The 12,019-nt window shown below is 55.5% G+C and overlaps 3 protein-coding genes across 3 annotated transcripts; 2 read left to right on the top strand and 1 right to left on the bottom strand.

Annotated features, from left to right (window-relative positions):
• Nucleotides 1–3,477: 3,477 nt before the first annotated feature.
• CCM_07992 (uncharacterized protein) lies at nucleotides 3,478–3,920 on the top strand (the record flags this gene model as incomplete). Its single annotated transcript, XM_006673132.1, has 3 exons — nucleotides 3,478–3,484; nucleotides 3,628–3,860; nucleotides 3,885–3,920. 3 exons carry the CDS (start codon nucleotides 3,478–3,480, stop codon nucleotides 3,918–3,920), a joined length of 276 nt encoding a protein of 91 aa, XP_006673195.1.
• Nucleotides 3,921–4,130: 210 nt separating this feature from the next.
• Nucleotides 4,131–8,607, bottom strand: CCM_07991 (ABC transporter, putative; the record flags this gene model as incomplete). The annotated part of the gene is made up of 2 exons (XM_006673131.1): nucleotides 4,131–8,276; nucleotides 8,332–8,607. The coding sequence occupies 2 exons, from the start codon at nucleotides 8,605–8,607 to the stop codon at nucleotides 4,131–4,133; spliced, it is 4,422 nt and encodes a 1,473-aa protein (XP_006673194.1).
• Nucleotides 8,608–10,705: 2,098 nt separating this feature from the next.
• CCM_07990 (Acetate transporter, putative) lies at nucleotides 10,706–11,855 on the top strand (the record flags this gene model as incomplete). The annotated part of the gene is made up of 6 exons (XM_006673130.1): nucleotides 10,706–10,804; nucleotides 10,863–11,058; nucleotides 11,121–11,231; nucleotides 11,306–11,507; nucleotides 11,574–11,650; nucleotides 11,740–11,855. 6 exons carry the CDS (start codon nucleotides 10,706–10,708, stop codon nucleotides 11,853–11,855), a joined length of 801 nt encoding a protein of 266 aa, XP_006673193.1.
• Nucleotides 11,856–12,019: the final 164 nt, after the last annotated feature.

Here is a 12,019-nt window from a genome sequence, read left to right as displayed (position 1 = left end):
ACGGCACAGAGCAATCATGGGCGCCGCGCCGGTAAGCATTGTGTGTTGAACCGCTTTTTCCGAGATACTGTAGTTTGTGCCATGGACCGTAGAGTTGTTTGCGCCGGGGTTTTTTTTTGACTCGCATCTGTTTGTTCAGAGGTCGACTCCCTCTCCCAACAGGGAACCAACACCCCGGGGCTCACCCGACGGGCAGTCTTCCGCGTTCCTCACCATGGGCGGGGCCATATCTGTTAGTACCAAGGTAGAAACTGGGGGAGAGAGACGGGGGAGAAGAAAAATGACAAAGGTGCGGCCGTCCCGTGCCATGACTCCCTGTTGGTTGTTGTTTGGTTACCGGCAAGGGTTCTCACCCCTGCCCGTGGGAACTCGGTTCGTATTAGCGCGATCGAGGACTGTCATGCCATATTGTGATTATGATGTATTGTGGAGGTTATGTGAGCTCTAGAGAGGTCTCATGTACCCTACAGGCACTTGCTCATTCATTCGAGTCCAAATGGCCGGTTTGACATGCCCGCCAAAAGCGTGCCAAGCATCCAACCAAGATTCTGGATACTTGGGTGTGCACATGGGGTACATTTTTCCCTCGTGATCTGGTTCCCGACAAGCAAGAATAGCTCTCGAGCTTTTTGAGCGCCCATGACTGCCTGTCTTTTGCAAAGTTCCGCTCGTGACCTTGTTTTGCTTGGACAAGGGCTTCATCTGGACAACCGACACAAGGCACAATACTGCTGCTTTTTCACAGCACTTGTCTTGCTTCTCTTCGACGCAAACACCACAAGCGAGGGAAGAAAAAAAAAAAAAAAAAAAAAAAGGTCGCCCGCGCTTCCTTGCGCCGGGCGTTAGTAGCCGTTTGCTCACAGAAACCCGCCCGGTAGCAAACCTGCAGACGGGTTGCTACTTCCAGGGACCATTCAACCCAAGGCTCAATTACGAGCGGAAAAAAGTTACTGCCTTTGTATTCTTCAATATTGGCCCATAAGTAACCTGCATTGCATAAGTAACCTGCATTATTGCTCCTCTTCATTCCCCTCCGCCGTTAAAGGGACCATACATGTTGTCTGGTCAAAGCAGGGCAGAGAATTCCGCCGACGACAAGTAAGTCGAACAATAGTCTCGAAGACAGCAAATAGGCTAAGACAGATGGATGTATTCATGTAGATCTCTAGAATCACATCTTTGACTCTTGATAACAAAATGGCTGGTTTTGGGGTGGAAACCCAACAACGCTCTCCGTCTCTCCCGAACTACAAAAACGTATAAGAGCCCCTTTACCGTCTTCGATATCTACTTCAAACCTTGACCTCTTCTCTCGTCTCTACACTCTCCTCTCGTCTTTACACTCTCCGCTTATCTTTACACTCTCCTCTCGTCTTTACACTCTCCTCTTATCTTTATATATTAATTATCCCCTCGAAACCCCAGAATTCACTTCCATCATGATTTCGACTTTAAAAGCTACCGTGCTCCTCCTCCTCGGCGCCGTCACTAGCGCCGCCGCCCTTCCCTCCAGCACGGGGGGTAACTGCGTGCCTGGCGAGTTCTCCTGTGCCTATGACACCATCATCTGGACCTGCAACAACCAGCGCGAATGGGTGGTGAGCGCCGACTGCGGCCTGCGTTGCTGCCGGGAGGACAGCGAGCGCCACACGGCCCATTGCGTATGCTAAGTTTGGCCTATGACGGTTGGTGTCCGAGGCTCTCGCCATTAACGAAGACAACGACCCCATTAACGCTTTCCGCCCTCTGCTCATACCCTGTCTACTGAACAAGACCTTTATCGGGATAATACATAAGGCATACGGAGTACAATACTATTTGTCACAACCTATTTATAGTTACGTGCGAACAAGTAGCTATAAAAGAGCGATAGCGCAGCAAGGAACCACTAGAGAGGACCTTCCTCTCTAGTGATCAATAAAGTCATCATTGGGAACTACCAGCCATTACGTTACGACATCTTCGCTATCTCTCCTCTCTCCTTCTTCTAGCTAGCCGTTGATATCCTTGACACTATTGCACACCCGTTCAATGTCGACTTGTAGGGGGTTCCAACTAAGGACTTCCCCAGTCACTTGGCTTGTTTCTATTCGACGCAAACACCACAAGCGAAGAAGAACAAAAGGTCGCCCGTCGCTTCCTTGCGCCGGGCGTAGTAGCCGTTTGCTCACAGAAACCCGCCCGATAGCAAGCCAACAGCCATTCAACCCATGGCTACATTACGAGCGGCAAAGTCCCTGCCCTTTTTGGTCTCCAATACTGGCCCATACGTAACCTGCTTGCTCCTCTTCATGCCCCTCCGCCCTCCGACCTCAACGTTTTGTCTGGCCTAAGCAAGGACGGCAAACAAGTCAAAGAACAGCAAATAGGCCAAGACAGATGAATGTAGATCCCTAGAATCACATCGTCGTCTCTTAATAACAAAATGGCTAGTTTTAGGACCCCTTATTCCTTAAAATTAACACGCTCTCTATCTCTCCTACCTATAAAAAAACGTATAAAAGCCCTTTGATATCTACCTCTTACCTTAACCTCTCCTCTTACCTTAACCTCTCCTCTTACCTCAACCTCTTCTCTTACCTTTACCTATTAATTATCCCCTTAAAACCCTAGAATCTTCACTTCTTCTATCATGATTTCGACTTTAAAAGCTAGCGTGCTCCTCCTCCTCGTCGCCGTCACCAGCGCCGCCGCCCTTCCCTCTAGCATCAGGAACAATCCATTCATAGACTGCACGCCCGGCGAGTTCACCTGTGCCCAGTTTGATTACGGCCACGAGAGCACCATCTGGACCTGCAACAGCCAGCGCCAGTTGGTGGTGAGCGCCGAGTGCGGCACCGCCTGCTGCCGGGAGGACAGCGAGCGCCACACGGCCTATTGCGTATGCTAAGTTTTGGCCCATTATGGGCGGCGCCGCCGAGTCGCACAGGTCCAACCCATGGCGAAATTACGAGCGGCAAAGTGCCTGCCTCCAACTCTCTTCAAGATATCCTCAAGTTGTGCCGCCGCCGGCAGTGGTTGATGGTCTTGCGACCAGCCACATGATGGCATTTTTTGGACGGAGTCATCGCCTAGGATAGCTAGTCTGGCTGCGCGGAGGAAATGTTATAGCTGCGTGGGATCTATGGTGGTTATCGTGAAAGAGAGGATAAAGGGTGGTGTCGGGCCGTCTTGTATACCCAGCCGTTGCTGCTGGTGGCCTTAGTGATCCCGTCCGAAATCAGGCTGCTAGGCGAACTTTTCATATTGCAGACAGGGCTCCTAACGCCTATTATAACAAAGAAAGCTTGTGACGACGCGCCCGTTGTTCATAATTCACGAGAATGCATCCTAACACGTGACATATTGGTCCCTTGTGGCTTCCGGCGCAAAGCGTCGACCAGCGTCCGCATGGGCTCGTCGTGTGTCCAACGGGCTAATGGCTTAGACGGATGGATGTAGAACCCTGGAGTCACATCTTTGTCTCTTGGATACACAATGGCTGGTTTGGGGTAACCTTATTCCTTGAAAGCAACAACGCTCTCCATCTCTCCCGACTATAAAAACGTACAAAGCCCTTCGGTATTTACCTCGAACCTTGACCTCTCCTCTCACCTTTATAGATTAATTGTCCCCCTTGAACCCTAGATCTTCACTTCATCATGATTCCGACCTTGAAAGCTACCGTGCTGCTCCTCGTCGCCGTCACCGGCGCCGCCGCCCTTACCTCCGACGACTGGCCGTGCACGCCCGGCGACTTCGGCTGTACTGATGATAAGTACGAAATCCTGACCTGTGACAGCCAGGGAGATTGGGCGGTGAGCGCCGTGTGCGGCGTGCGTTGCTGCCGGGAGGACAGAGACCGTCACACGGCGCATTGCGTATGCTAAGTTTAGCCATTATAGCCGGCGCCGCCGGGTCGCAACGGGATTTATTTGTAAATCCAAAGATATGGTAAACACGATTTTTGTATTTGTCTAGTCGGTTGCGATAGCTAATTATAATCTAGAGCAAGGCCGGTATAAGGGGTAGAGGTTAACAAGTTGGAAGTGTTGTGTCTATCAATGTCATTCATATACGTTGGTTTGCTATCCAATACGTGGGAAAAAATAGATACAAAAATAAAAGCACATCAACACCGTCTTCAAGCATTACGCTTCCTTGCCATGCCACAGCGCTCTAAACCGTCCATTCTCTCTGCGTAGCAGCTCCTCGGGCGCGCCAACCTCCACCACCTCGCCCGCATCGAGAAGCAGCACCGTGTCAAACTTTTCCACCGTGTTCAGCCGATGCACGACCGAAATCACCGTGTGCTCGGCAAAGTGCTCTTCCAGGATCCGCACCATGTGCTCCTCCGTCTGCCTGTCCACAGTGCTCATGGCCTCGTCCAGCACCAGGATCGAGCTCTCGTCCCGGCTCGCCAGCGCGCGCGCCATGCACACCAGTTGCTTCTGGCCCTGCGAGAGCTTTAGGTCCGCCACGTCGCCGCCCAGACCCCCCTGGCTCTCCACGACATCCCAGAGCGCCACCGTCTTGAGGTGTTGGATGAGCGCGTCGTCGTCGTCCACCTCGTCGCCACTCTCACGCTGGTGGCGCACGAGGTTGGAGCGCAGGGTGCCGGGTAGCAGCATCGGCTCCTGCGGCACGGAAATCAACCGCGGCCGGAGCACATTCTGCGCAACGTCGGCAATGTCGATGCCGTCAATCGTAATGGAACCCGACTCCAGATCCAGCAGCCGGAACAGCGCGAGCAGCAGCGATGACTTACCGCTGCCCGTGCGCCCGCAAATGGCCACCTTTTGCCCCGGCCGAATGTCCACGTCGATGCCGTTGAGCGCGCGGAACGCCGGGTTACTGCCCTTGGGCGGGTACGACGCCTTGACGGCCGTGAAGCGGACTGCGCCCTTGGACGGCCACGTCGGCGGCACGCGCGTCGGGCGCGCCGGCGGCGCCTCCTGTGGCGTCTTGGTCTCGAAGCTGCGGATGCGCTCCACCGAGCCCAGCGCCGTCTCGGTGCTCGTGAAGCTGAGGACCAGCCACGCTAGTGAGTCGCCGAGGCTGGTGATGTTGGTCAACGCGACGCCGAGGGAGCCCGGGCTCGTCGAGGACGGGATGGAAATGCAAATGGCAATGAGCAGGACGCAGACAAACGCGACAAAGACGTCCAGCACGAGCTCCAGCCAGAGCTGGATGATACGCAGCATGTAGTTGGGCCGCATCGTCTCGTCCAGCAGGTCCATGCCCGTGGCCTGGTAGTGCGACTCCCAGCCGTACGCCTGCACCGTGGCCACGCCGTCAATCATTTCGATGATGTGCGTGTTCACCGGCGCAGAGGACTGCAGGTCTAGGTACCGCAGCTGTCGCGACGTCTGCAGGTAGTATTTTTGGAGCATGTACACAAAGAGCATCATGGGCAGGATAATGACGCTCATGTACAGCGAGCCGACGAGGATCAGCCCCATCAGCGCCATCAACCAGATGACGGACATGAACGTAAACACCAAGTTTAGCGGGAGGTCTAGATCGACCTGCTCCATGTCCCTGCTGAAGCGATTGACCAAATCACCCGGCGGCGTGGCCACGAAGAAGGACAGCGGCGCGCTCATGGTGGCTTGCAACAGCCGGGTGTGAATCTTGCGGAGCCCCGTCGGCGCCACGTAGATGAGGGCAATGTAAAAGGTGCCGAGCATGATGATAATTTCCATGACGTTGACAAACACGTACACGGAGTAGTAGTAGGCCGTGTTGATGGGCGCGGGCGACTCGTTGGCCTCGGTCCACCATTTGAGCCACAGGGTGGGCAGGACGGGCCACGTCGCCGACAACATCGCGGTAAAGCAGGCAATGACGGCCAGCTTGCGACCGACCATGCCGAGGTAGTACGAGTACAGGGTCATGTCGCCCGTCTTTCGAACCAGGTCTCTGGTCTTTTCCTCGTCGTTGACACTGGCGGTCTGGTCCGCGCCGCCTTTTTGCGAGCTTGCACTGCTGGTGGTTGTATTGTCGTTGTCGGCAGAACTGTGGCTCGTGGCAATCAAGTCTTGAATTTTCGTCTTCTCCTTGAGCTCGTCCAGTGTGCCTTGGATGAGCGATCCAGGACCGTCGTCTCCGACAAGCGTCACACTGTCGGGTTGATCTATCAAGTGAAGCGCATGGGTGGCAAGAACAACAGTGATGCCATTCTTCCGCAGGAGTCCAGCTGGCCCAAAGACTTGGTCCCAGACAAAACGCTGGGTGGCCCAATCGAGGCCGCTGAGCACGTCGTCCACAAAGACGATGGGTTTGCGAGAGAAGAGAGCGCGCGCCAGCGAGATGCGCTGCTTCTGTCCACCGCTTAGGGCAACGCCCTTGGTTCCAACGGCCGTGGCGTCGCCCTGCGGAAAGTCTTCAAAGTCCCTGTCTAGGCCACAGGCCGTCACAACGGTCCGATACCAAGCTTCATCCGGCTCCGATTTGCACACAATGTTGTCCTTTGCAGTTCCGCTCGTAATCCACGGCTGCTGGGCGCAGTAGGCAACATTCGAGGTGCGAATCTTGGCCTCGCCGCTGATGCTGAGCTGTCCCAGGAGCGCCTGCAAGAGCACCGACTTTCCAGAGCCGACCTTGCCGGCGACGACGTTGAATGTTTTTGGCAGAATCGCCAGACTTGCATCTTTGATCAAGGGCTCTTCTTTAGACCTTGCCGTGATGCTGGCGTTTGTCATGGAAAACACGGGTTCCCCGAAGCCAGGGAGCAGATCATCGGCCGTGGACAGCTCGGCCGAGGAGCCGACGAGTGCCACGCGGGCCTCGTACTCGCTGCAAATTTGCAGGAATTCCTGAATACGGACGAAGCACGGCAGAGCAGCAATGATGAAGGGGTACATGTGGGCCATCATGGAAATGGGACCGATGATGAGGCCCATGATGCTCATGGCGGTAAAGGCCTCGGCAATGGACAGCCGCTCGCCCGCCTTGGTGGCGAGAATAGCAATGCCAAAGGTGAGGGGCGGCGCCAGACTCTCGGGCACCTTGCTGCTGACATTCAGCACCGTCATGAGTCGCCGAAACACCAGCGACTCGCGAATTTCGACATCCATCAGCCTTTGAATGGCGGCAAACCACGAGTCCACCAGGCCCAGCATCTTGGTCTCCTTCATGTGGCCCAGTACCGTGGTCGTGTCGCCGATGCGCTTCTCAATGGCCTCGTTGACCTTTTTCTGGGCGTCGGGCACGTACAGCCCGCACACGCCCGACACGGCCGCGCCGACGAAGATGGTGAGGAGCGGGCCGAGGAAGCCCCAGCCCACCTGGCCGGCCAGCAGCCAAAAGGCAAAGGCCGTCTCGACCGGGGCAATCCAAAAGTCGTGAAGGAAGAAGAAGGAGGCCGTGACGCGGCCGACGTCGACGGTGATGAGGGTCAGGGCCGCCGAACCCTTCTTCTCGCCGGGTTCCATTTGCGCGCCGTAGTGCAGAATCGTAGCCACCATGGATGTGCGCATCATGATGCGCATGCGGCCCTTGGCCTGCTCGTAGGCATTGACAATCACCAGCCGTCCAAAGAAGAGGAAGACGGCGCCAACAATCAGGGCGTAGCCGGTGCCCTTGTCCACGTGCGTGTCGCGGTCCTGGCGCGTCGCGTACTCGATGACGGCTTTGATGTAGAGCGGAACAAGCATCTTGAAAAAAGAGAGAAAGAGACGCGGGATCGCGGCCGCCAATACAGTGGACCGGCAGCTGTTGAGGACCATGAAAGCCAGCGCGTACTTTCCCCTTCCTTTGTACTTTTCCCAATTTTGCAGCATCTTGGGCAGCAAGGCGCGCGCTCTCTGCTCCGGCTTGAGCCGCGGCAGGTCGTCCGGGTCCAAAAAGGAGGCGTTGCCAATCTGCAGGAGCGGATTCACCCACCACAGGAACAGCCGGCCGACGATGCTCGACGTCTCCTCGGCGCCGAGCGCCTTCCAGTCCTCCACCATGACGTCCCGCTTACTGTGCGCCTCGAGCGCAAAGAGAAGGGTCTTGGCCACGACGCCCGTCGCAAACAGGGAAGCCAGCGGGGCCAGCTCGTCGACCAGGAGCATCGTGCGGCATCGGAGGCCATCGAGTAGAGCGGAAAAAAAGGTGAAGCCAATGATGAGGTTGGATGGTGCGATGGAGCGCATGTGGCTCAGGTTTGCGAGGAGAGCGAGGAGGACGGCGTCGGCAACGTTGACGGCTGCGGCGACAACGGAGAGCGTGCTGCCGGGCAGGCCCGCGCGCAGTCGAATCCACTGGGCGAGCAGGACGACTTTGACAGCGACCAATGCCAATGAGATTGCCTAGACATGGCATTAGCCCGTGACGGCGCGGAGCGTTTGGTTTTCATCAACGCACCATTTTCAGGTAATATCGGCGCGTCGCGTACACTTTGGGCTTGCGGCCCCAAAGCCGCAGGATGCAAACCAGGGCGGCCAGAATGAAAATGGCCGAAGGCACAATGGCAAACGCGGCGTGTTCAAAGAGGAGGGTAAAGTCGAGGCGTCCATGGCGGCAGCCCACGGCGAGGAGCGGGCTCAAGGCGCCGTCGCACGATGCAAACGCGGCGGCGCCGAGCACAGCTTGGGCGGCATGGGCAGAGCGCAGCGGCAGCGGTGCTATTTGTTCCATCATGATGGCCTTGCTCGTTTGTGCACCAGGCGGGCACTCTTTCGTTCCGAGGCTGCTTTCAGCAAGAGGGGGGAAGTAAGAGCGAAAGCAGAGCTGGGCGACAAGACACTCTTTTTGTATCCGCACCCAGATGCCCGCATGGCCAGAGGGGTTGGTTGATCCATCACACACACAGCCCGTAAATGGATCAAGGCCGGGCGGAACTAAACTGTGATTGCCAGCCCTCGAGAAGCGCAGGGGAGGCAAGGATGCAAGGATGCAAGGAAGCTGCTCGGAGCTACGAGTTTCTACCTACGGCGGTTGTGCGCTCGTCCAATCACAGCACGGTTCCCCAGCAGCCAACTTGCCCTTCTGTCAGAATCAGCCCTTTATCCGCACATGGTCACGATAACTATTTGAAATGTTGCAAGAAAAACGCAAGGATCCGGTTCGTGGCTTGGCCTCGCTCACCGCGCTCGCAAGATCCGCCTCAAGACGAAAGTCGGAGGCACCCATTGTTCCTTTTTCTTGGACCCTGTGTCACGGCGGCGCAACGACGCGGGGTGGCGCTTTTAGACCCGAGACCCCAAAGTGTCACCATCTCACCATCTCACCATCTCCCCTCTCACCCCATTCCCATCCGGGCCTGGCCTGGTCTGTTTCTGCTTGTCAGAGTGCGCCAGCGAACCGTGATCGACAGGCAGGACATGGAGATGTTTTCTGCTTCTTTGCTCTTCTTTTCTCTTCTCTTGCACATACCTACCCAACTTGCTGCTTCCCGGCAGCTGCTACCCGGCAGCTGCTTCGTCATTGTAACTGCACCAATATCCGTACCAGTTCCCAATGATCAACGAGGCTCGGCAGGATTCACAGTCTAGCACGCGCAGAATCTTCTAGCGCCGTCCAAAATCACCATCCGGCTACGCATCCACGAATGTGCCCCAAGTCTCAGCGCGGAGTGGTCGGTCAATTCCTTTTGCTGCAAGCCCGCCAAGCATCTACGCGAAACATGGGCCCACGACCTGCCCGCCATCTTTATCCAGTCGCCAAACAACCTCAAACGACTCTCTCCCGTCTCCGGGTTGGGCCCTTGATGTCGGCGCCCGTTGTTGACGTCGTCACGGGCTCTGGCGGCGCTGTCGCAGGGGTTGGTTACCCGGTAGCCGTAAAGTGTCTTGTCGAAAAGGTGATTTGCATGCGTTGCCAGCAGGCATGTATTTATACCTTGACCAGACTTTCTGAAACGAAAAAAGAAAAAAAAAATCGCTCAGTTCGGCCAATGTGTAGGTGCAAGTCATCGGTGTAGGCAAATACTCGGTCAGTCGTCAGTCCGTGCTCGAAGCCGCCAAGAGACACGGGTTATCACAATCCATTGGACAGGCACAAAATGTTGGCTCGAAAAGAAATAGAATACTGCAAGCAGGCTCATCCTCTTTTTGCTTATGAACAAGGTTAAATTATACCCCAACGACACATTTATACCCCAGCAGGTAATATCGACTGATTTATTTTTCCCACATCCGGCCGACGCTAATAGCGCACGCCGACATCGTCGCTGCCACCTGGCCCGGCATCCGCCGCCGCCCTCGCCGTCTCCGCAGCGCGGTATTTCTGACTTTTCAATAATTTGATACAACATTTGATATTCTAGCCCCATCCTAATTGGTGATTTCTCTTAAAGAAAAGAAAAACAGAAGAAAGAAAAGAGCGTTAGATCCTGTGCCTCAAGGGATACGTCACGTCCTCGTCTCTCCCCCACTTACACCCATCTTCAAACCTCAAAGATCGCCAGAGTCTGCAATGACCGCCGCCCTCGATTAGCGGCACGGATGCCGCAACTGCCGAACATAACGCAATGTTACCATTTCCCCAGAAAATGGCACCGTCCTCCGGCACCACACTCCTCGCGGCACCGGCCGGCCTCCATCGCCGAGCAGCGCACCGACCTCGTCCTCCCGCACTGTGGCGCGATTTGAACCCATGCAGTTCTAAAGTTAGCTGCCTTGGGTTTTTCTTGATCCCTTTCACCGTGGTGTCTGCCAGTAGCTGCTTGAACGTCTTACTCACCCCGAGAAAAAAAAAAAAAAGATACGCTTTTAGGTTCTCGTCTGAGCTCAGAGTCATGGCTGTTGACGCGACAGTGTCCGAGGCCGGGTATGCCGAGGAAAAAGGCATTCGCCGGGAGCCGGTATATCACACAAGACCGCTCCCATCCAGTGCGGTAAGAATACCCAGCGAGAGTCGCAACCACAGAGAACAAGAAAACTGACAAACGGCAGGCCGCCTTTCCCATCGGTGCGTTTGCCACGACACTCACAACCCTCTCCCTCAGCTTGATGGAATGGCGCGGCGTCACCATCACCAACGTCTACGTCGCCAACTTCTTCTTCGTCGCCGCCTTGGGCCTCCTCATTTCCGCCCAGTGGGAGCTCTCGGCCGGCAACGGCTTTGCCTACACAGTGTACAGCGCATTTGGTAAGCCTGCTACCTACCGCCGTGGTCCAAAACGCACTCTCGTCTAATGAGATGCACACCAGGTCTCTTCTACGCAGGGTACGGAGCCGTCTTGACACCGTCGTTTGGTATTCGCGCTGCATACGGCGATGATGTGGCGCAGTACAACAACGCCCTCGGATTTTTCGTCCTATGTACGTGCTCGCGGCTTGTCGCACCCTTCTTTACATCATGCGCTTCAGCTTCTGATCAGTTCCTTTCTGTGCAGTATGGACAATCTTTGTCTTCACCTTTCTCGTCGCCTCCATCACCACCAATCTCGTCAGCATCCTCATTTACCTCTTTGTCGATGTTGGCTTTCTCTTCATCGCCGCGAGCTACTTTGCCAAGGCCGACGGGCACACAAATGCGGCGCGAGGGCTACAGATTGCGGGCGGCGCAAGCTGCTTCATTGCCGGTCTGTTGGGGTGGTATGTACCATGACGCCTTTTGCAGGCTCTCACCTTGAGCTCTGGCTCTTTGCTGACAAGAAACAGGTACCTGACTTTTCACCTGCTCTTAAAGGACGAACTGCTAGAGCTGCCGCTCGGAAACACAGGCAAATACTTTGCAAGTAAGCGAGCACACCATACTTGAAGAAAAGAAAAGATCCAAAGTTTGGCCTTGTATTCAGTACCCCTGTAGAAAGACGAGACATAATAGACAAAAAAGCATTCATTCAGGGCTGGCAGTTTGCGCAATCCCTGAGAACACTTGTCCCTACCATGGCGTCCATCACCGCAAACCATCACCGCAAAGCACGCCATGTCCCCATTTGAGGAGTAAGTAGCGTTCGTCACAAGGTTTCCGCACTTGATAGCGCGATGCGACCCTTCTCCAGCCAACGTGGAATGTAGCAAACCAGAGATCTGCTCCGCACAGGTTGCGAGCTGTTTGTGGAGTGGCGCCATCGCCAACGCGCATCGCGACAGCTATGTCGCAA

The sequence above is a fragment of the Cordyceps militaris genome (genome assembly GCF_000225605.1).
Source record: "Cordyceps militaris CM01 unplaced genomic scaffold CCM_S00006, whole genome shotgun sequence".
Classification (NCBI taxonomy): Eukaryota; Fungi; Ascomycota; class Sordariomycetes; order Hypocreales; family Cordycipitaceae; genus Cordyceps; species Cordyceps militaris.
Note: the sequence above shows the minus strand (reverse complement) of the source record. Positions and strands in the feature narration are given on the sequence as shown.